The sequence below is a fragment of the Micropterus salmoides genome, unplaced genomic scaffold (genome assembly GCF_014851395.1).
Source record: "Micropterus salmoides isolate LMB-PRFRI ecotype aquatic unplaced genomic scaffold, ASM1485139v1 Ms_hic_scaffold_16, whole genome shotgun sequence".
Taxonomy (NCBI): Eukaryota; Metazoa; Chordata; class Actinopteri; order Centrarchiformes; family Centrarchidae; genus Micropterus; species Micropterus salmoides.
Genome location: NW_024040707.1, coordinates 32,578,194 through 32,602,844, shown reverse-complemented (window position 1 = coordinate 32,602,844; position 24,651 = coordinate 32,578,194). Strand labels below are relative to the sequence as shown.

Genomic DNA, 24,651 nt, shown 5'->3' with positions numbered 1-24,651 from the left:
AACCTTTCATTATATAAAATAGGTAAGCACCCAACTGGGAAATGTATATATTGTAACCAACTAGAAACGGTTGAACATGTTCTCCTTCAGTGTAGGAGATACACTATCAATAGGGAACGCCTCTTTCAGTCATTACGGAAGGCAAAACATCATGATATCTCATTGGCGGGTCTCTTGGGGAAAACAGCAGGCCAGATATATTGTCATATAATTAAGTTTCTTAAAGAAACTGAGTTAGGAAAAATTTAATTTATGTTTATTTTTGTTTGGTTTAATTTTTTTTTTTTTTTTTCTTTGTTTTTGGTTTTGTTCATTTCATTTATTTCCTGCCTAATCTCTCGTTCCACACTCCAGTCCAGCTTGTGGCGGTAATGCACCGTTAAACTGGTTTGCCAACCGCCATTAAACCCTAAAGAAGAAGAAGAAGAAGAAGACTGGTGTAGTACAGTCATTCTCCGGTCCGAAAGAGGGCGCTGTGCAGTTAACGCCAAAACCCACGAAGAAGAGCCAGCAGCCGGAAGGTCGAGTTGTGCTGTGAGGTAGCAGGTGTAGGACCTGTGTAGGACAGATGCTCAGGTGTAAGACAGCTCAGGTGTAAGACAGCTCAGGTGATAGAGACTAAAGTCTGGAGACCCTCAGACCAGACTAAGTACCGGATCGGGATCCCACCGGGACGCTTCAGCGACGCCCTGTCAGTTAGCACAGGCAGCTAACCGCTAACAGCAGTAACACTCAGGTGTTAGCAGCTAGTTAGCTTGGAGCCGGTCCAGGATGCTAGAGGGTCGCTGGTGAGGATCGACTCCCCTCCCACGGTAAGTCCCCCGCTCAGCGCGCGGTGTTCCTGTTACTCAGCGGGCTAAAGGTCCGGCTGCTGATCCACTGGGAGGCTGGTTAGCTCGTTAGCTTCATACCGGGGACTTAAAGCGGACTACAGTTAAGTTAATAACACGAGGACTGGGAGACACGAGACAGACTATGACGGACTTTAGGTAGAAATGTGGCGTTACACAGGTCGGTGACTTTTGTCCTAACAAAGGCTAAACTAGCTGATGCTAACGGCGATAACGTCATAGGTTTCAGCTGGTTACATGGGTCTGGTCCTATAGGGGGCCTCTGATTTTATTTTATTATTATTATTATTATTATTTTATTTTTGTATGAGTAAGCACATCGTGAGCAATGTACAATCCTGAGTCAAATTCCTCGTATGTGTACACCTAACCTGGCAATAAAACTGATTCTGACTCTTTAGACCAGGGTTACTGCCAGACCCGCCCCTGGTCCCACCAGGCCCTGCACTCGCACCGTCTCTGCTGATGGTCTCAGGCCCCACAGGGACCCAGTCTTTTAAACTCAAGTCTATCAGAGAGGTGCGGGTTTTGCTCAGGTCAGATGGTGGTCTTTGTGCTGGACTAGGGCTGGACAATAAAACAATAACAATAATTATTGCAATATAATTTTTTTTCAATAACAATATAACAAATTTTCAATAAATGTTTGATTTTATTCACTTGAATCATACACTAAGTAGGACTTAATTTTTTCATTAAGATTTTTATTTTGTTGAGGAAAAAGGACTGATAAAAGCTTTTACTTAATTTTTCAGTGGTCCTAATGGGGCCAGACCTGTACATCATAGCTACAGAGCTCAGTTGTGATGGTGACACCTAATGTTCACAAGAGAATCTGCAGTTTATTACAGTAACCAGGCCCAACATCATCAACTCCTGGGTTGGGCCAGAACCATGTCTTTAATGGTAGTCCGGTCCAAGTCCTACAGTCCATTTGAAATAATGTCAGTGTTGACACACAGACGAGAACTGGACCAGGATCTAACACCAGTCACAAACAAATAAAATGATTCAGAGTCTTGTGGCATTAAAATCAGCCGCAGAGTTCTGTCATCACTCAAGTTCGATTCGCAGCTTCCGATTCGGCAGTTTAGGGGAAAGTTAAGTTATGTTGCTGAGCGACCAATTCTGTTTTTTGTACCTCTTACTGCTCTGAAAGCTGTTAGGCATTTTAGGCAAAGTCTTAACGCTGTCTTAAACATTTTTTAGATTTGAAAAAACTTTATTTTTTAAACTTTATTACCTTTTTTTTTTTTTACCTTATTTGTGAAAATACTATAAAGGGTAATTAAAATGCTTTTGTCACGTGTAGACCACGTTTGACCAGGTCCAGATCCAAAACCACTATACCTAGAGGTCTCAAATCTGGACTAGATTGTCCCAGAGAGACTATAGTTTCTTTATAACACAGTTTTAGATTACTGAAACTTCTATTCCTTTTGTGAAAATACTATAAATGGCGATTTCACTAAGTTAGGCTACTGCAAAAACTTTGTAATGTACCATGAAGTCGACCTGGTTGCCTGCGCTAAACAGCCGATCTCATGCCCTGCTACTTGTGATGCTTTCAGGCAGTGTCAGCGGAACGGACACAAAAAAACCCAAACTGTGTACCTAGAGCTACAGAATGAGCAGAATCGATTCATTAATGTCTTAATATTGGGCTTTATCGGGATGTAACGGACAGTGGAGGTTCTGCAATCTCTCTATAGTTAGTATATAGTAAATACATAATATATAAACACATCATAAACATAGTCAGAGGTGAAATAATTACTCAGATCCTTTATTTAAGTAAAAGTACTACCACACTATGAATATACTCCACAACAAAAGTACAAAATGTACTCAGTTACATGCCATTACAGTAGTCAATGCATTTATAACTATAAGTGTTTAACTATGTGTTTAATATGTTCTTATTTATTTGCATAATGAAGGCTCTGGACTTTGACAGACTCAGAGACTCAAAACACAAGATAACTACAGAGTTTACTGTGTCAACAGGGATAACACAAGACAACACCAGTTTAAAAAGATACAGGGTTATGGCAGAAAAAGGCTAGTAAAATCATAACACATACTACATGTTTTCCCCACCATTTTTCCAACAAATATCATTTGAAGAACACACATTTTGCCTCAAATCCTGCCCGTACTCTGACTCTGGTTGGCAAAGGAAAAGTACTAACCAATCAGAGGCAGAGTTGTTGAAAGTTTGCAGGGCCAGGCCACTTGGTGTGAAAATAATATAATAATAATAATCTTTATTTGTAGAGCACTTTTCAAAAACAAGTTACAAAGTGCTTCAACAAGTGTAAAGACAACAATACCCAAAAGACAACAATACAAGCAAGAAAACATTGAAAAGACCAAAATACACATTTAAGATAAATATAAAATAAGTAAAATAAAATAAAAGGGATAAAATACAATCAAATAAGATCGGGAAAGGCTCTCCTATAAAAGTATGTTTTAAGAGAGTTCACTGACTCAGCCGACCTGATTTCCTCGGGCAGGCTGTTCCAGAGCCTCGGGGCCCTGACAGCAAACGCTCTGTCCCCTTTAGTTTTCAGTCGAGACTCTGGAACAGACAACAGACCTCTGCCCGAGGATCTCAAGGTGCGTGCTGTTGCGTATGGGACTAAAAGGTCAGAAATATAACAAGGCGAGAGGCCATGAAGAGCTTTAAAAGTGATCAATAAAATTTTAAAGTCAATTCTAAAACATACTGGGAGCCAGTGTAGTGAAGCTAAAATAGGGGTGATGTGGTCATATTTCTTTGTTCTGGTTAAAAGCCTGGCAGCTGAGTTCTGGACAGTCTGGAGTTGATCAATATATTTTTGGCTTAAACAGGTGAAAAGGCTGTTGCAATAATCCAGGCGTGATGAGATGAAGGCGTGTAAAATGGTCTCGGTGTCCTTAAAAGTTAACATAGATCGAATTTTTGCTATATTTCTAAGTTGATAAAAACATGATTGAACAAGCTTTGTGGTGTGCTGCTCGAAATTTAAATTACTATCAAACCAAACACCAAGGTTCTTTGCCACAGGCTTAATGTGATTTACTAGGGAACCAGTAGGGCTGGGCGATATGGCCAAAAAGTTATATCCCGGTACTGTTAGGCAGAATTCCGGTATAAAATGTATATTGGTATTTTCTGCTAAGTGGGCTGAGGGGGGGGGGGGTTTGGCCGTCCTCCGTTTTCCATTGCAGATAGTAGTACCCAGGCCAGAGATAGCACCCCGCAATCTAGCTGGTCGTCATAGAGACGCCACACACAACTGTCGCAACGCAATATTAAACACACACCAGGGACGCACACACAGCTGTCTCTTGATTTAAGTTAAAATGTTTCAACATTACTCAGAATCTAAAGACAGATAAGACGGAGGTGATACGAAAAAAGTACAACTTTTACACAAAGGAAAACCAAAAGAAGGCGAGTCGAGGCGAGTCGAGGTGGTTCCTTGCAGTGGAAAAGGTGCTTTACGTTTCTCTCTCCATGTTTGTCCGCTTCGGTGACTTTCTCCATCAGTAGTAGGCTAGGCTGTATAAAGGCACCGAAAAGAAACAGAACTGTCTTCTGGACTTTTCCTCCGGTGATTCCCAGCAGCAGCTGCATGTTGCGGGGGTGTGTTGACGACGTAGCCTATCAAAACAAAACTAACGTGGTAGCTAACAAATAACATCTGACTGGTGTGTCCAGTGTCGCGACTTGAAACGTAATCACCGTGTTTCTCTGATAAATGCAACGGTGTGTCGTCTAACCTGGGCGGCCCGCGGAAGTGTATGTGTGCGAAACACTGACTGAACCGTGCTTTTCTTTTTACAAGCCAGGTCTTTAACCAGCACTGTGTCTCAATCCATCTTGTTGAGAGTTTGTGAGTAGACGGCTGAGTGCAGACGCAGAGGGAGGGGCGGGGCTGCGCAGTGAGGGAGAGAGAGGAGCAAACGCTGGCAGGACTTTACGAAACAAATTAATCACCTCAACATCAAACTATATCGGTATAAACGGTATTGTCTAATTTCATATTTCTTTTGAAATTATATCGGTATACATTATATACCGATATACCGCCCAGCCCTAGGGAACCAGCAGATGGCATCCAACGAAGGTTAAAATGAAGGGCAACTGGACTTGGTTGAAGCTACTGGAAGACGTTTCGTCCCTTATCCAAAGGACTTCTTCAGTTCTGCCAGAACTGAAGAAGTCCTTTGGATTTGGACTGAGAATCTTCATAGACAGCAGATGGCAGTATTTGTTTTGCCATCTGCTGGAACCCGATGACCAGGATTTCTATTTTGTCTGAGTTCAGCTGGAGGAAATTATTTGACATCCATTTTTTAACTTCACAAAGGCAGTTGTTAAGTGAACTCAGCATTCCAGGGTCTGTGGATCTGACGGGCAAGTACATTTGTGTGTCATCAGCATAAATATGAAAAGAAATACCATGTTTATGGATAATATGTCCAAGAGGAAGCAGATACAAGGAAAACATTAAAGCTGCAAGCAGCGTTGGGCGGGCCCTCGCACTTGTAGCGCGTCCGCGTGTGAGCCGGCCGAGTTGTATATTCTGGAGCTCTGCCGGTGCGGCTGTGAATTTGCTACGCGGTTCCGACGCCGCATGAAGGTGCTATATGTCACTTCCTGTGTCCCCTATGTGGAGCTACATAGCACTTGCCGCTATGAATATAAATCGGTATTGGTGTGTAGATGTCTGCGGGGGGGGAGAGTTATCAAGCACGTAAAGTTTGTTTCAGATGTGAACATGTACACTGAACAATAATGTACCCAAACAATAAAATAAATTCCTTTTATATTTCCCTGCCTTGTTGTTTATGTGTACATACAGAGGAAGAATGTGAGAACAGCACACATTTCATCGTTACTGTGTGTTAGAGCAAGGGAGAACAGTGGATACTTTTAATACAGCCCACACCCCTAATACTGTGTAACTATAACAAGTAGAGAACAGAAGAAAAAGATGTTCTTTCTTTACAACTGTCTGCATAGCTTATTCATATTGTGTAATGAATGAAAATAAATAGGCCTACTAGGCTCCTCTCTACTTTGACATTTAAGATTAGCTTGTTTGATCCACCTTCATACACATGTGACATTACTGTACAACTTGAGAAAGGTGAGTTGTTTTCTGCTCCAGCCTGCCTAAAAGAAAAGCATTTTTGGGATTAAATGGACTTTATTAGCTGCTGCAGTGCAGGATGAACTCAGAATAGACCCATTTCTCACCTTATTATTCTAAATCATGCAACGAAGAAGAAGAAATGCATAATAAATCCTGGGACAAAATCTGTCCACAAATACTGTACAGCATGTAGTCTGATGAACAAGACTTGTGTTATAGCTGACTTGGGCAGTGAAATGTTTTTTTAATTCATGTGGTCATAGTTGTCCACAACTCAAATCAGAATATAAGAAGAAATGTTTTATACCACTTCAAGAAGGCTTCCTATCAGAAAGGTAGGAAGGTATTTCAAATGTACAACTGCAGTCCTGAAATCTAAGTAAAGTAATTTCCCTGACATTTTTGTGTTACTTTACTTTTAATAGACGCATGTAAGAGGTTTTATACTTCCTGTGAGTATAATCCAATCAATCTTATTTTCATACTGTATATCCGATGTGTAATTTGATAAATTGTGTTGTATGTCGTGCTCGCGTCTCAGAGAAGACTCTGACTGCAACATGCGTCTTTGTAAAGAGAAACAGACAGAAAAAGTCTCTAACTCTGCCTGTCAGCTCGCTCTGCTCCGTTAAAACTGAATTTACCATACAGAATTGAATACGAGTGCACTCCAGATTTAGCTGCAGCCAGCTGACGTGTGCTTCTCCCTATACCGCAGTTCTGTGTCCATGCATGCAGCAAACTGAAAGCACTGTCTGTCGGAGCGTCTACGTGAAAAGAGAAGGAAGACATGGCTGGTAGTATTGTCTTCAGAGTTGTTAAACACCTCAGCGCACTGAAGGAAGCCATCTGACTGTGTGAGGGGCAAGATCGTTGATGTCTGCAGGCAGAGTAGGCCTAGAGCTCTCCTGTCTGACTGGTCCACCAATAGCAGAGAAGATGACCCCTTGAGACACAGCCCCTCCTCATTTGCATAATGAGGCAGAAATGCATACAGAAATTTAAAAAGGACAGACAGAAATAAATACCATGGTTGAAAATAAATAAGGTAGAAAAATACAAAGGAAGAATAAAACAGACAAAAATATTAAAACACACATAAATAAATATATTTAAAAAATTAGTAATAAATAAAGTTGAAGATTATAACGGAGAATAAATAAATAAGGTAATTATAACAAAGGTGAATAAGTAAAGGCACTAATTAAAATATATACATTCATGTCTCCTTGTATAATTTAATTACTACCAACAATTATTTTTTTGTGTATTTAATTGGAAGCTTATTTATTTATTGAGCATTTATTTATTTCTGTATTTATTTCTGACTGTGTCAGGATCGGTCCTCCATAGTGGGGTGGGAGAGTTATCAAGCACGTAAAGTTTGGTTCAGATGTGAGCATGTACACTGAAGTTACAACAACTTCCTGTGTCATGGCGAAGACTTGATCTTTGACGCCACGCCACGGACACACCCATTGACGAAAACTCGCAAATAGCACAACTTTTCATCTTCAATGCCTTTAGAAGGCACAGCAGAAATTTGAAGTCGGTCGGACAAAATCCGTAGGAGGAGTTCGTTAAAGTACGAAGTGTGTAAATCATCCAAAATGTGACGTAAAATTCAAAATGGCCGACTTCCTGTTGATTTTAGGGCATCGCTCCAAGAGGCTTTTTTGTGCGTCTGGACAAGATACACGTACCACAGAAAATTCGTGCAATTAGGTGAAACGTGCGGCGGGGGCTGCTTCGTTAAAAGTCACTTCCTGTTGCCAGCAGGTGGCGCTATGACTGTGGGTGAATGTCGGCATGTACATGTGTTCAGGGGGGGACTCTCATCCTACATGTACAGTTTGGTCCAGATGTGAGCATGTACACTGAAGTTACGACAACTTCCTGTGTCATGGCGAAGAGTTGATTTTGACGCCACGCCACGGACACGCCCATTGACGAAAACTAGCAAATAGCACAACTTTTCATCGTCAATGCCTTTAGAAGGCACAGCAGAAATTTGACGTCGATCCGACTAAATCCCTAGGAGGAGTTCGTTAAAGTACGGAGTGTGTAAATCATCCAAAAATGGTCGTAAAATTCAAAATGTCCGACTTCCTGTTGACTTTAGGCTATGGGTTCTTGAGGCTTTTTTGTGCGTCTTGATATGATACATGTACCCAGAAAATTTCGTACTTGTAGGTTGAACGTGAACGAGGGGCTAATCTTTTCCAATTTTCTAGGTGGCGCTAGCGAGTCATTTTGCAACGCCCATGTGCGAAACTTGTAGAATACGAAATTTTTCACCGGTTCTGACATGTTTGCAAATTTGTTGAGTTTTTGAGAATGTTTAGGCCATGTCATTTGAGCCTACTTGGCTGAAAATAAATATATATATATAATCTTAGCAAATTCAATAGGGACCTCACACGGTCGTGCTCGGGCCCTAATTAAACAAGGTAATACTTTAAGTTACTTAACTAGGTCTCTCCACTCCAGTTTGAGTAGTTATGTTACCATGTTGTTGTTGATATTTGTTGTTGAAAGGAATCTAAATAAGTTAATTTTGCAGTGTTTAATTTTCAGCAAGGTCACCTGACATTGCCTCATTTTATGTTGTAACCAGTGCTTTGTTCCCAACACTTTCTGACACTTCCTTTAGAAATGTTGATAAAAAATGTCATCCTATACTACTCGAGCAATTTTCCAGCTCGAATTTAGTGTTAAATAACTAAATTCCTCAGCTCCTGAGCAAAGATTGTTTTAGGATTAAAGCTATCGTCACAAAACCCGAGCTCCCCAAGTGGACAAAATAAGTATTGCATGCCATCATTCTGAAATGCTAACCTTAAGGTTGAACTACTGACAATTGTTTTCCTTTTATCAAGTACTTAAAACTAAGAACGGTATACCCGTTTGACAATTAAGGTTTGATTGTAGGAAGATATTTGATTACAATACGCGCAACAAAGAGGTCCTGCGAAATACGCGGTCTTTGATTAGATTAGACAAGCCCTCCCTCAGGGGAACAAAGGACTGCCCTCTGGGAACCACGCCCCAACAACCAAAAACAGCGACACACGTCTGCTCTTGTTTCCTGTTCTCTTCAACTGCACTTCGGCACGCGCCCCGTCTCCCGGCAACGCCCTAAGAAGTTCGACCCGGCACAGCGAAGGCTCTTTGTTCGTTTCAAACCACACACGCGAAGCACCGCGACCTCAGCTTTCCCTCGTTTTCGTTTTAATTTTCTTTTGTTTGTTAAAAGTTATCAGACCATTAAGTTACACTAGTTTAATTTGAGAACGACCAAGTTTACAAGGTCAGACCTTGTCACGTGGGCCCGCCAGCAGTAACAAAGGACGACCCAAACCTCTGACCCGAGCCGGGGTTGTAAAGGCCCCCACTGCGAGTTTCTTCAATAAGCCGACAAAAGACGGACCTCCGGAGCAATTCCCTGGCAGAGAAAGCGACTGGCCGAAGACTTTAAGCTGTCCTAACCGAGAACGCACGGAACTCTGCCAGCGTGAGGCTGCCGACCAGCAACCCGGCTGGGGGAAACGACAAGCAGTAAAACCAAACCAAGGCATTCTGTGATCAGTGATGTCCAATAGTTAGTTAATAGATTATCTTTAACTCTTAAAACTCATAGCTTGCGTTCATTAGCTGCCTGTGTGAGTCAAATTCTCCCCACAATAGAACTCCACATTCTCATTGTTTAGCCATTGTTTATTTCTTTGATGTGTATGTAACTGCATTTATAGTCATCTTAGTTAGTTAATAAATTTCACCATAATCACAGGAAGTGTGTGTGTGTGTGTGTGTGTGTGTGTGTGTGTATTGCCTACCTCCAAGTCCCTGCCACAAGAATTTACCCCTTCAATATGAGACTGACTGGGATAATTGAGCGATTATTAACTAACTGATCACTAGTGAATAATTGTAGAATTATTAAAGTGTGTGTATATATAACACACACACACACACACACACACACACACAGCTCAAAAAAATAAAGGGAACACTTGTACATCACAATGTAACTCCAAGTCAATCACACTCCTGTGAAATCAAACTGTCCACTTAGGAAGCAACACTGATTGACAATCAATTTCACATGCTGTTGTGCAAATGGAACAGACAACAGATGGAAATTATAGGCAATTAGCAAGACCCCCCCCAATAAAGGAGTGGTTCTGCAGGTGGTGACCACAGACCACTTCTCAGTTCCTATGCTTCCTGGCTGATGTTTTGGTCACTTTTGAATGCTGGCGGTGCTTTCACTCTAGTGGTAGCATGAGACGGAGTCTACAACCCAGACAAGTGGTTCAGGTAGTGCAGCTCATCCAGGATGGCACATCAATGCGAGCTGTGGCAAGAAGGTTTGCTGTGTCTGTCAGCGTAGTGTCCAGAGCACGGAGGCGCTACCAGGAGACGTGGTAGAGACCGTAGGAGGGCAACAACCTAGCAGCACGACCGCTACCTCCGCCTTTGTGCAAGGAGGAGCAGGAGGAGCACTGCCAGAGCCCTGCAAAATGACCTCCAGCAGGCCACAAATGTGCATGTGTCTGCTCAAACGGTCAGAAACAGACTCCATGAGGGTGGTACGAGGGCCCGACGTCCACAGGTGGGGGTTGTGCTTACAGCCCAACACCGTGCAGGACGTTTGGCATTTGCCAGAGAACACCAAGATTGGTAAATTTGCCACTGGCGCCCTGTGCTCTTCACAGATGAAAGCAGGTTCACACTGAGCACGTGTGACACACGTGACAGAGTCTGGAGACGCCGTGGAGAACGTTCTGCTGCCTGCAACATCCTCCAGCATGACCGGTTCGGCGGTGGGTCAGTGATGGTGTGGGGTGGCATTTCTTTGGGGGGCCGCACAGCCCTCCGTGTGCTCGCCAGAGCTAGCCTGACTGCCATTAGGTACCGAGATGAGATCCTCAGACCCCTTGTGAGACCATATGCTGGTGAGGTTGGCCCTGGGTTCCTCCTAATGCAAGACAATGCTAGACCTCATGTGGCTGGAGTGTGTCAGCAGTTCCTGCAAGAGGAAGGCATTGATGCTATGGACCGGCCCGCCCGTTCCCCAGACCTGAATCCAATTGAGCACATCTGGGACATCATGTCTCGCTCCATCCACCAACGCCATGTTGCACCACAGACTGTCCAGGAGTTGGCGGATGCTTTAGTCCAGGTCTGGGAGGAGATCCCTCAGGAGACCATCCGCCACCTCATCAGGAGCCAAGGCGTTGTAGGGAGGTCATACAGGCATGTGGAGGCCACACACACTACTGAGCCTCATTTTGACTTGTTTTAAGGACATTACATCAAAGTTGGATCGGCCTGTAGTGTGGTTTTCCACTTTGATTTTGAGTGTGACTCCAAATCCAGACCTCCATGGGTTGATAAATTTGATTTCCATTGATAATTTGTTGTTGTGTGATTTTGAGGTTTAGGCTATATAACTGTAGCCCCCCCCCCCCGTGTTTTGTCTCCCGTGCAGGGCCATGTCTCTGGTCTTCTCACGACCCAGTACCAACGCAGTTCACGGCAAGAAGGAGAAGAGGCTGATGGCGGAGGTGAACGCGTCGCCGCTAAAACACTTTGTCACGGCAAAGAAGAAGATCAACGGGATCTTCGAGCAGCTGGGGGCCTACATCAAGGAGAGCTCCTGCTTTCTGGAAGGTACACGCTCGCCCCTTTAGTTTCATACAGATTTAAATCCTTGTGTCTCCAGACTGAGGTTTGATTTCTGAATTTACAACATTTAACGACTCAAATAAAAATTACCCTGAAGGTAAAAGCTGGAGCCCGCCTCAACTTCCCTTGAGCCCGGGTTCAGTGTTGTTATGAGCAAAATATCCGGCTGTGAACACTGGAACCATACCGCCACCCACAGATATAACCTAACTCCCAGTATGACCTCTGTCTGTTAGATACTCACAAAAATGACGAGCTGGACCCCGTCACCACGGAGGACCAGGTCCAGGAGGTCCGGGGTTACCTCACCAAGGTGGCAGGGATTGGAGAGGTGCTGGCCCGCAGACACATGAAGGTGGTCTTCTTTGGAAGGTATGTATTATAATAAATGACACCACAGTGACCTTTGTTTCTTCATCTCTAGTTTATTAAAGTCGTTCTGAATCCAGTGCAGCTGTAAAAAGTGTCCACATGTTACGTTAGACCTGAAACCAGAGGGTCGAGTCAAAGACTGCATCTTGTGTTCTTCAGGACCAGTAACGGGAAGAGCTCGGTGATCAACGCCATGCTGTGTGACAAGGTGCTGCCCTCTGGAATCGGACACACCACCAACTGCTTCCTGAGGGTGGAGGGCACCGACGGCCACGAGGCCTTCCTGCTCACTGAAGGCTCTGAGGAGAGAAAGAGCATAAAGGTCAGCAGGACTCACTGAGCCCCTTTACGGGCACGGCCGTCCAAACAGTCTGTAGTGCTGCACGCTGATGCTGCCTTTGTGTTTGCAGACGGTGAACCAGCTGGCTCATGCTCTGCACCAGGACGAGGACTTGGACGCGGGCAGCTTGGTCTGCGTCATGTGGCCTAAAGCCAAGTGTGCTCTGCTGAGGGACGACCTGGTGCTGGTGGACAGGTCGGATCATCAGCTTAACTCCCATCACATGTCTGACGAGTCTCACTAAGCTGGCATGAGATTACATTTATTAACTCTTAGTAACGGGGGAATAACAGCGTTATATGTTGGACCTGCAGGTAAAATGTTTAGTAGCAGTGATATAGCTGACAGTAAGGAGTCGTCTTTATCGCATTAAGAGTTCTTGTTGTAGCTCTGCAGTGATGCACCAGCAGAAAACTGAATAAAATACATCAGTTGGCTTATTCTACTTCCCGTTCCACCCCCAGCCCAGGTATTGACGTCACCACAGAACTGGACAGCTGGATCGACAAGTTCTGCCTGGACGCCGACGTATTTGTTCTGGTGGCGAACTCAGAGTCCACGCTGATGCAGACGGTGAGACCGAGTGCAGTCTGTGTTGCAGACAGTCTGTGAGAAATCAGCGTTTGTAGTGAACGTCAGCGGTAACGTTCACCTGTGTGTTCACCTGCAGGAGAAGTCCTTCTTTCATAAGGTCAACGAGCGGCTCTCCAGCCCCAACATTTTCATCCTCAATAACCGCTGGGATGCCTCGGCCTCGGAGCCGGAGTACATGGAGGAGGTCCGTCAGCTGCAGTTTAGCTGTATGTGTTGTTGCACTTCCTGTTTGGTAACGTGTGTTGTTGCTGTGTCAGGTCCGCAGGCAGCACATGGACCGCTGCACCAACTTCCTGGTGGATGAGCTGGGCGTGGTGGACCGAGCCCAGGCCAGTGACCGCATCTTCTTCGTCTCTGCCAAGGAAGTACTCCAGGCCCGGGTGCAGAAGGCTCAAGGGATGCCTGAAGCAGGTGTGTGTATGTGGGGGGGGGGGACCCGGGCTGGGCGGGACCTGGGCTGGGCGGGACCCGGGCTGGGCTGGGCTGGGCTGGGGCAGTTCCTCAGTTAAACGTGTTGTCCGGTTTCAGGTGGAGCGCTTGCTGAAGGCTTCCAGGCCCGAATGTTTGAGTTCCAGAACTTTGAGAGGCGATTTGAGGTGAGATTTAAACACCAGTGAGGTCAGTTGGGGTCCAATATTCAATTCAGTTTTGTCTGAATTGTCTCTGTACAGAACACACAGAGATGATAACACCTGCTAACTGTAGCTCAGGCTCATCATAACTGCTCGTACTGTCTGGATGTTAATCATCTTGTGAAGTTGAGGGCAGCGGCGTGTTCACTGACCGACACCTTGATGCTGTGTTCTGTGTGTAGGAGTGCATCTCCCAGTCAGCTGTGAAGACCAAGTTTGAGCAGCACACTGTGAGGGCCAAGCAGATCTCTGAGGCCCTGCGCTGCATTATGGACTCTGTTCATATTGCTGCACAAGAGCAGAGGTGAGTCAGCTGGCAGATGTGAACCAAACGCAGAGCCCAGAGGGTCACATGTGTCTCTTGATGCCTTTACACTGGGGTGTATGTGTGTGTGCAGGGTCTACTGCCTCGACACCAAAGAGGACCGTCAGGACCGGTTGGAGTTCATAGACAAGCAGTTGGACCTGCTGACCATGGACTGTAAGGCCAAGATCAAGAAGATCACTGAGGAGGTGGAGCGACAGGTGAGCATGACATCATAGGGTACCTGCTCCTCACCAGCAGCTGGGCTTTAACTTCCTCCCTGAGGGTCGGGGCTGATTAGTGAAGCCCTGAGTTATTTCCTCACTTATCAAAGAAAATGTGTATCTCTAAAGAAAGATAGTCCTGGTTGAGCTCTGTTCTGAAGGGGCCTGGTTTTGACCTGGCTCTCTGCTCCGGTTCAGGTGGCAAACGCCATGGCAGAGGAGATTAGGAAGCTCCACGTGCTGGTTGACGACTTCCATATGGACTTCCACCCTTCACCAGTGGTGCTCAAGGTCTACAAGAACGTGAGTTTAACCTCTTTCCCCAGACCCTGTCTTTATCCCAGTCACTACAGCGAGCTAGAACAATATCTGACTTTCACAAACACATTTTTGAAGGATGACAAATATCGTCTAATTTTTTATATTTATTTATTTATTTATTAACAAATTCCAGAAAATATCCTAAAAGTTTTTTTGTATCACACACCCCTGTGTGAAGACCAGGAGCCCTGGACGTGTGGAACAATGGAAGAATATAATCAAATGTGATGCAGGCAGGGCAAGTTCTCTGCGCGGGGCGACCAAGTTGACATGTTCAATCTTTATAAATGGTAAATAAAATTAATTAGAGATCCATCCCAGAGATGGACTTGTTAACTATGTGTGATAAATTATCAAACTTTGTCTTTACCTGCTGCCATTTGTATTGTATTTATTTTATATTGTTAGGATTTTATTGATACATTCATGGATAGTATTTATTGGTTCTGATCTTTATCTATACTCTTATTGGTTTTTCATTACTGAAAAATATGTTATTTAAAAAAGAACAAATTCATTCATAAATTCATGTTATTATAAGAAACTGTTCTCAAAGGAACAACAAAAGTAAAGTTTACAGCAGCAAAGTAACAATATGAAATCAGTATCTCACTGGAAACAATTCGAACATGTAAAATAAACTACACTCCCGACATCAGTGCAGTTTGCAGTGCAGAAAGAAGATAGCAGTCAGTTTCAGTCCTCCTCCCTCTGCTGCTGCTGTAGAGAGGAGCTGGTTTCTCTCAACAAGCAACTGAGTTTGCAAGGATTTTCAAAATTTTAGCTAAACAGGCTACAGCCAGAGAGATTTAGCTTGTTTATAACTTGCTGTTAGCTGAGCTAGCACATGTGCTTGTGTAAAACCAAAACACAGCTGCGGTGGAGAGATTAAAATATCGCTTGTTGTACTGATGCAGTATCAGCCTTTTACTAGTATTGCTGTTTTTGCTGTACTTACTTGCAGAAGCGGCTGTAGTTATGGTCAACTGGTCTAATCTACACTCCGCTAGCTCCGCTCTGTGTGTGTGTGTGTGTGTGTGTGTGTGTGTGTGTGCGTGCGCATGCGGAGCTCTGCTGAGACAGGAGAGGGGGGGCTGCAGCGTGGTGGTTCGCTCGTTCGATTGGCTACTTCTGCACAATTGTCAGTGTTAGGCTCGTGACTTGTAACAAATCAGCTGGTACTGTGGGCGGGACATTGTACTCACCACTCTGTGGGCTCGAGCAGACGGACAGACAGAGAGGCGGCTGAATCAGAGCCAAAGGATCATTTCTTAATTAATGAATTAAATGGCTATCTGTTTTTAAAATGGCCGATGCAGATTATTAGGAAAATGCTGATTATCAGCGGCGATAATCAGCCAGACCGATTCTTGGTCGACCCCTCTTTGACGGTACATAATTATGACGCTCAACTGTTCCTGTTGTCACCTGCCTGCTGATCTCTGCAGGCGGAAACAGCAGGAGAAGCTCGCTGCCTTTCATGCAGTCGTGTGCATAAAGGTGCTCGTCAAAGTAACTTTTCGTGAACTGACCAATGGTCCACAGCCTGGAGGGGGTGATGCTTGACTTGTTGAATTGTCTTTCTGCATGACTGATTATTGAGGAGTTAGTACTTAGCATTAACTAATCAGAGACTGACCACCATGTAGGTCGTTTTTCTTACACAAGGATTTAGTGTACTATTATCCGATATTAGAATGTACCGGCACACACACACCTACATGTAAATGTTACCAGCACCTACTCTTTCCAGTTCAAGCTCTGACTAAAGGTGGGGAGACACAACCGTGGTTGACAAATGTGTCAAAATACACTGGAGATGAGCTTGTTGGTGGAGACGGAAAACAGATTGGTACTTGGTTCATTTCCTGACTTTGAGCACTTGAGGATGAAGCAGCAGGCCCAGTGTAGTGTGGCATTGTGGGTGAACGGCAGCAGTGTTTGATTGTTTCTCTGTTGTGCTGTTTCTCTTGAAGGAGCTCCACCGCCACATAGAGGAGGGTCTGGGCAAGAACATGTCAGAGAGGTGCTCCAGCACCATCACTGGGGCCCTGCAGGCCACGCAGACCGACATGATCGGTAACCCTCCTCTGCCCACAGCTGAGATCAGCACAAACACACACCTGTACACTGTTCACATTGGCTTTAATGCCACATCACACTGTTCACCGTGACTGTCTGTAGCCACACTGTGTCACTTCTTCTTACTGTGTTCTGGTGCCCCCCCCCCCCCCCCCCCCCCCCGCCCCGCTCACCGACCCGTTTGCTGTCTTGTGTGCAGAGGGTCTGAAGCCTCTGCTGCCCGGCCCGGCCCGGGAGCAGGTGGACAAGCTGGTTCCCCGTCAGTGCTTCAGCCTCAGCTACGACCTGGCCTGTGACAAGCTCTGCAGTGACTTTCAGGAGGACATCGGCTTCCACTTCTCTCTGGGCTGGACCATGCTGGTGAACCGCTTCCTGGGGCCCAAGAACACCCGGCGGGCCCTCATGGGCTACAGCGACCAGGTAATGCCTTCAGGGACATAAACCAGAGAGAGTGAGCTTTACAGGGTCCTGAAAAGTTCTCAAAGAATATCTGTCCTCCCTCACTAAATGCAGTGAGCCTCTTGTACCTGCAGCAGGTGCTGGACCAGGAGAGTCCCCTACAGTCTTTGCTGTCATAGTCCTGCCCCCTGTAGGTAGTGGAGTAGTGTGACACCTCTGGCAGGAATGTGTAGTCAGAGATAAAGTGGCACCAAAGGAACTAAGGGTGCGCCGATCGATTGGTCACCGATCATAATCGGCCGATAATGGCTTTAACTAGTTTGATCGGTGGTCGCTAAAAAGGCTGATAAGAAAAGCCAATCGGATGACGCAGTACTCGCCAGACAAATTTTCAACAGCAGCTAAAATGTTTCACTGCGCTGTCTGAGCGGATTTCAAAGCTAGCTAGCACCAAAGTCCTTCTCAGACAAGAAGTGGAGCAACACGCAAGAGCGATCATGTGAAACTGTCGCTGCTGTGCTCATCTCACACACACGCCACCTGCAACCGGAGTTTAATAGACACAGCGCATCAGGTAGAGAGAGACTGATCTTTCAGTGGGAGTTTCCTGATGCAAAGAGCGGCGCCACTCAATCAGCTGACTGCCTCTCTCTCTGTGTTTTCGTTACAAAAACGGAGACCTGTTGCTACGTTTCCGCCTTCCATCCAGATTAAAACGGTGAATCAGAAGATGTTTGTTTGAAAACGCTGCTGACCCGATGGCCAAAACAGAGGACTTTATAAAACGATGACACACACTCACACGTTTGGCTTTGCGAGTTGGTCTTATCAGTCATTCAAAGCGAGAACACGATGCTTTACAGAGTTATAGTTTTGGTATTTTTATTTAAATATAAGTACTGTGTAAATAACACTTAACAGTTAGCCTAGCCTACTGTGCATGTCGCTGTATTTACTTTGCGTCTGTTTTCTGCCTCCGTCTCTCGTACTCCCGTGTTACTTTCAGCAGGGGCGTTTCCAGGTTCTTGAAACATTGGGGGCTTAGCCCAGCACAGAAATCTTTCATTGCCGCCTACCCAAAGTACATTTATAAAGCAACAGTAAATTATATATGTAGCCTACATTTATTGTGAATTTTATAATTACTACTGATAATAATTAACACTGATAATATTAAATTGGGGGGGGTCTGGGGATACTCCCCCAGAAGATTTTGAATTTGATTTTCCTGAATTCTGGAGACATTTTCTGCACCAATTTATGGTGGAAATGTCTTTATTTTATAAAGGGAAGGACAAAATTTAGGTGGCAGGTGACAATTCAGAATATAAAAATATAATACAATGTAATGCAGTAATAAGTATCTTATATGTTTGTTTTTTTAGATTATATACTATATTTCGGTTGTTTTCACGCATTTGGCGAATTATTATTATTTTTGGCCCACAAGCAGGGGGGGTGCTGTAATAGATGTGATTGGGCCAGCCCAATGTCAGTATAGGCCTGATGCTTGGGTCGATTGTTGGCCCATTTTTTAAAAAACAGTTTGGCCAATATAAATAAATAATTTGACTTGTATCCTACTCGATGAGACGAGCGCACTGCTTTTCATCAGAGGAAGAAAACCGAAACTGAAAACACTTGTGATCAGACAGAAATATCACCACAATTTCACTAATGTTCACTTCAGCACCTCTGATAAAGTGCAGCTCACATCCGCTTTAGAGGGAATGAAGCATCCTGGAGCAGAGAGACCGTCAAACAGAGCAAAGTGTCTCTGAGCAAGGGGGACAGAGACAGCAGGACGCAGAGCGATCAGGTGTGTCATGATATTCTCTCACTACTTTGCGGCGACTGTTAACAGTTTGTTAGCAAATACACTGACCAACTACATTTATATTTAAATGTATTGATTACAGTTTTGCTAGGGACAATTTAGAAGTTGCGGATAAGCCCTGAAGCTGTGAGCAATGCTCTCTCTGTCTCTCTCTCCCTCCTCTTGTGCTCATTCTAAACGCAGGCGGACTGAGTAACGGTAAACAAAATGTAGCAGTATTATTGCGAGTAGCCTCCGCTCTTTGAAGACCTGCGAGACAAAATGAAGATTAATGCATATTAACAAAATATTTTTGTTGCTGTTGTTTAGTTACATTCGGGGCTACAGTCAAAATATCTGGGGCTAAAGCCCTGGAAAAATAACCTGGCGACGGCGATGACTTTCAGTAACAGTTCCACTTTGTTGTCGGTCAATGGAGAGAGGGGAAAAAAAAAAAAAAAGCCTGGTGTGGTTCTTGGTCTGTAATCGTCTGCTACTGCGGAGTAGACCATCTGCTTCATGTTTGCACTGGCACGCGCATGCCCAGTGTAGCTACCTGAACGGCCACTAGATGTGTGTTTTCAGTCATTCTAATATAGACAGAGATCAACTCTGATGCGCAGCTGAAACGCTGCTGTGGACGGAGAAGATCGCTTTCGTTATAAATCTGTTTTAAAAACGTAGCAGTGTGGATGTAGCCTCACATTACCTGACTCCTCTCTCTACTCCTCTCACGTCAACCCTCCCGTTTCCCCAAGATTCTCCAGTATTTTTTCGTTCTCACCCAGTATCCCCCCGTTAAATGTTTCCCCGGAAATCTCCCTTATTTTTAACCTTTATGAAATCAAATAAAAATCTTCTGGCCGTACTTAAAGTGTTTGCTACTCTCCCTCTGGTAAAGTCAGTGGCAACATGTAAAATATGTAGACTCTTGCACAAGGATAAAAAATGAAAACAATCCACTGAAATGATATAAGGCCTATAGCCTACTGATGGCAAACCATATGAAATTAGAATGAATATAGTAGCCTATGTAATATTAACAAGTGACTGTATAATATGGAATTTACATTGTAGCCTATTTTCTATTTATTTAAATTTTCAAATCTCACTGAAGGCAGTTTTGACTTCTCCCTCTCTCTGCTCCTCTCTCTGCTCCTCTCTCCCTCCTAAAGCCCACAGAACCTGCCTGAGCTTTCCAGAACAAAAAGCAGCTACTTCAGAGTTTATAATCGACTCATGATGCCTGTGCTCCTTTATCTCCTAAATATTTTGACTACAGCCTTTTTTGTTGCAGTTTTTATGGTTGTAGTAAATTTATAAAGATGCTGTTTGTTCTGTTTTTGTAGTTTATTCCACAGTAAAGCTATATTTGTTAAGCTATAAGATGTTCACAGTAACCAGGCAAAGGCTGCTAAGGTTTAAGTCTCTAACACAGATTGAGCGGAATTTGTTGCCCATGTTTCCTGGCAATAAAATAAACAGTTGTCATTTCATGATACTTTATCATCTGTTAACTTTAACACTTAATACATTGTTTTTAGGACCAATTAAATAAATATACAGTATACTGTATAATGCTACATGATAAATAAAAGGCTCCAAATAGGCCCGGTGATCGTGATCAGCCCAAAAAATCCTGATCGGAGCACCTCTAAAAGGAACCTTGAATATTTCTGCACCTCACTGGGGAGGGAGGAGTCTATCGCCCTGCTTCAGATGCTTTTCATGTGTCGTCTTCTGTGTTACCGGCTACAGGTCCCCCGGCCCCTGGCCCTGACCCCGGTCAGCACCAGCATGCCTCCGTTCCCACAGAGCTCCATGACCCAGGAGGAGCTGATGGTGTCCATGGTAACCGGTCTTGCCTCCCTTACCTCCCGTACTTCCATGGGCGTCCTCGTGGTCGGCGGCGTGGTGAGGACACACACACACATACATATGTGAATAATAAAGGATACAGGTGAAAGGCGGCTGTGGTGGTGGGGGGTTTTCAGTGGACCTGAAGTCGTGTGTGTGTGTGTGTGTGTGTGTGTGTGTGTGTGTGTGTGTGTGCGCGTGCAGATCTGGAAGGCCGTGGGCTGGCGTTTGATCGCCCTGTCGGTGGGTCTTTATGGGCTGCTGTACATCTATGAGCGGCTGACCTGGACCACCAGGGCCAAGGAGAGAGCCTTCAAGAGACAGTTTGTGGACTACGCCAGCGAGAAGCTTCAGCTCATTGTCAGCTACACCGGGTCCAACTGCAGCCACCAAGTCCAGCAGTAAGCACACACTCACTCACTCGCTCACTACTGTCGTTGTCAGCAGCTGTTCTGCTGTTCTGGTTAAACACCAGGTGTCTCTGCTGCTTTCTAACCCGTGTCCCTGCTGGTTGCGGTCCTCAGGGAGCTGGCCGGTGTGTTTGCTCAGCTCTGCCAGCAGGTGGACGTCACCCGTCAGAACCTGGAGGATGAAATCACAGACATGAACAGCAAGATCGAGCTGCTGGACGGCCTGCAGAGCAAAGCCAAGCTGCTGCGGTAAGTGACCCGGTTAGATCCTCAGGTCTGCAGTGACACAGTTGGGTCCTGTGTGGGTGTTACTAACATGAATGTGTGCTTTGTTTTGTCAGGAACAAGGCGGGCTGGCTGGACAGCGAGCTCAACATGTTCACCCAGCAGTACCTCCACCACAGCAAGTAAACACCAGAGCAGAGCCAGAACCCAGACCAGAGGAATAGCTGGTCCCCTGCTGGAGGTTCCTGTATTTTAATGAGAGGAAGTGGATCGTTGGAGTCAATGGTGATCTGGATCCGAGGATGTGAGTTCTGTCCTGTGGTCAGCTCGTCCCACAGACTCAGAGCGCCCCCTGTGGCTGATAGTCTGACTGCAGAACAGAAGCTGAGCTCTCCTTGAATCCCCATCCTGCCCCCTAACCATTGCTCTGGGACTCGACCTGAGTCCAGTGAAGTCGGCCACAGTGAACTTGTTGATGTGATTTTGTGCTTAGGTGGAAGAAAGTTTTTTTTCATGTTAGCTGAAAGTGGAACTGGTCTCACCTGAGACGGATTCAGCAGGTTTCACCATGTATAACATCTGCTTTTACTGAGTGCACCTCCTTTATTGTCCCTCTGACAGGAAACAGATCTTCATTTCTGTGAGGAGAAAAGTTTTGACCTGTGAAGAATAGATTTTAGTTTGTTCCTTGTGTTGCTGCGCTTGATCTGTATTTGTATCATCATCTTCATCCTCATCATCACATCTCATGTTCAGACCAGCAGCATTTCCTGTCTGTGGCTCCGAGCCTGTTTAAACAGAATCCGCTGCTCGCAAATACCTGTCGGGGCTCCTTTCAGCAGAGTCCACATGTGGAAGTCTGAGGGTATTTGGGGTAGCAGGACGGTGTCTGTGGGACTGAGTCTGAACATGAGATTTATTGATGACCAGATGCTTCTGATTTAAATTCACGTTTCACTACAGAATATGAGAAGGGCCAAATGCAGTGCTTAAATAATCTCACTTTATACTGGCTCAAAGTTCTGATGTTAAAGTGAGACATTGCAGCACCAAACCTGATGGAGCTCCTCCTCTGTTCCACTCTGTTCTTTAAGGACCAGGTTTGTTAAACTGTCCTCAGGACATCAGAACGAGCTGATGAACCCTCTGATGCTGGGGACACCGTTTCCATGATTGAGCTCAGAATCCAGACCTCCACGTGGCCGGCCCTTCTGATCTCCCACCCAGATGTGGTTTCAGCGCTCTGTGTTTGTGTTCCTGCCTGTCTGAACGACACATGATGGAGGCTGGAGGCAAATCAGCCCCTGTTTCAGATGAATTCTACTGTGGTTTCTGCTGTGTGAATATAATTTAATAAAGTGGGGGGAGCTGCACTGTGTCCGGATTAGTCTGTCGGATTACTGTAAAGGTCCTGTTTGATTGGTCGTGCTGTAAATGGAAGATGCACGCCGCGTGTCGCCCAGTGAGCATGAAGGCCATCGTACGACTGTGCCGTCAGAGTGAACTCGTGCACTTTATCACTTTGCTGCTGTGTGATTTGTGTTTGTGAAGCAGAGGAGTCTTCGGGCTTCAGGAGAACCACCTGCATGCTGTGGCTGTTTGTCCTGCCCAACTGTTCAAACATGTGTATGTCTGAAAATAAAGGTGACGCCAACCTAATCCCTTTCCAGATAGTTACATGTGCAAACTTTTACTGTGTGGTAGGAGGTGTCGGGTGTTTCGTCGTGTACTTTGCTGCACTCAGTTCACTTCTTATCTCGCTCTGGTCCCTGATGGTAAGATGTGTTGGTAGGTAAATACTAATTAGTTCACAGTACCTCATGTCTCACACTGACACCCAGCCGGTGTCCATGCACACCTAGGGGGTAATCACCTGGAGAGACTGTAGGAGCTCAGACCCTTTGAAAGGGCCAGTCAGTCACAGTGATGCTGAGAGACTAGAGGAGACCTGGGTCATTGTGACACCTGAGGGCTTGGCCAGCAGGTGGCAGTATGACACCACTGACCAGCTTCACTTCAGGTCCTGGCAGCCCGTTAGTAGCAAACTGAAGCTGACAGCATGTCAGATTTGAATGGAGAGCAGTGAAGCCAGTTTTGGACCAATAAAATACTACTACAGGGCTACATCCTGTTGGCACCAGTGTCTACTGCGCATGATCACGCAGCATAACAATGGTTTAATGACGTAGAGCAACGACAGAAACACCACAATTCTGGTAGCTGTGGGGCTGCGCCAACAAGTCTCTTGGCTCAGTGTGTTTGTCTGACTCAGATTGTCACTGTTTAATCAGCCCACCTATAGGCTCACCTGCCACACACAAATGCAACGTCTCTGATGGAACAATAGTTTTTTTTTTTTTTTATTCATAGAGCGTTTATAATCTAAACAATACGGTTACATCTCTCATGTGTGACAAGATGTCTCAGGGTTTTGACGTCATTTTTGAGCCTACATGGAGCCCTCTATGTAGGCTTTGGTCAGCTTCACTGTTTCAACTGTGGCTTACCCCCTTGGTGCAAACACTAACTGCTTAACTGATCACTAACCAATCACTGCTTTAGTGTAGGCCTATAAATGGGTCAAAGGTCAGATTAACTGTTTTTAACATTAGACGCCAACAATGGGCAGAGAAGCAGGGGAGTAGGAGGGAGAAGCAGGGGACCACAGGTTCAAGGAGGAAGAGTTGGAGAAGGGCCACATGATCATGTGATCAACCACTGGTTGACCATGAGAGAAGCTGGACTAAAAGTCCAGCCCAACTTGAGTCGCTTCACAGTGGCGTCCAATTCAAACCTTCAGAAATGAGAACAGGTTGCAACTATCTATGCTGCATTTGACACGGTCGACCGCAACATATTACTAGACAGACTTGAAAACTGGGTTGGACTTTCTGGCACAGTACTAAAATGGTTTGAATCCTACTTAAAGGACAGGGGCTACTTTGTATCTATGGGTAATCACACATCTGAGCTGACAAAAATGACGTGGAGTTCCCCAAGGCTCCATTCTGGGGCCTCTTTTGTTTAACATTTACATGCTTCCACTGGCTCAGATTCTGAAAAACAACAAAATATGTTACCATAATTATGCAGATGACACACAGATTTACATCTGAATTTGAGGAGCCACATTAAGACAATTACAAAAAAGTCAGCATACTATCACCTGAAGAATATATCACGGATCAAAGGACTTATGTCTCAGCAAGACCTGGAAAAGCGTATCCATGCATTTATCTTAAGTCGACTTGACTACTGTAACAGCGTCCTTACAGGGCTCCCTAAGAAATCCATCAGACAGCTGCAGCTGATTCAGAACGCTGCTGCTCGAGTCCTCACTAAGACCAAAAAGGTGGATCACATCACTCCAGTTCTGAGGTCTT

The 24,651-nt window shown here is 45.0% G+C and overlaps 1 protein-coding gene across 1 annotated transcript; it reads left to right on the top strand.

The window, feature by feature from the left end:
* Nucleotides 1–488: 488 nt before the first annotated feature.
* On the top strand, nucleotides 489–22,927 carry mfn2 (mitofusin 2). Its single transcript, XM_038721585.1, has 18 exons — nucleotides 489–812; nucleotides 11,496–11,677; nucleotides 11,929–12,064; nucleotides 12,224–12,386; nucleotides 12,475–12,599; nucleotides 12,869–12,977; nucleotides 13,075–13,182; nucleotides 13,256–13,409; nucleotides 13,527–13,594; nucleotides 13,813–13,934; nucleotides 14,029–14,155; nucleotides 14,357–14,461; nucleotides 16,456–16,558; nucleotides 16,761–16,981; nucleotides 20,535–20,690; nucleotides 20,838–21,034; nucleotides 21,158–21,292; nucleotides 21,385–22,927. The coding sequence occupies exons 2-18, from the start codon at nucleotides 11,500–11,502 to the stop codon at nucleotides 21,452–21,454; spliced, it is 2,277 nt and encodes a 758-aa protein (XP_038577513.1). The 5' UTR covers nucleotides 489–812; nucleotides 11,496–11,499; the 3' UTR covers nucleotides 21,455–22,927.
* The last annotated feature ends 1,724 nt before the right edge of the window (nucleotides 22,928–24,651 follow it).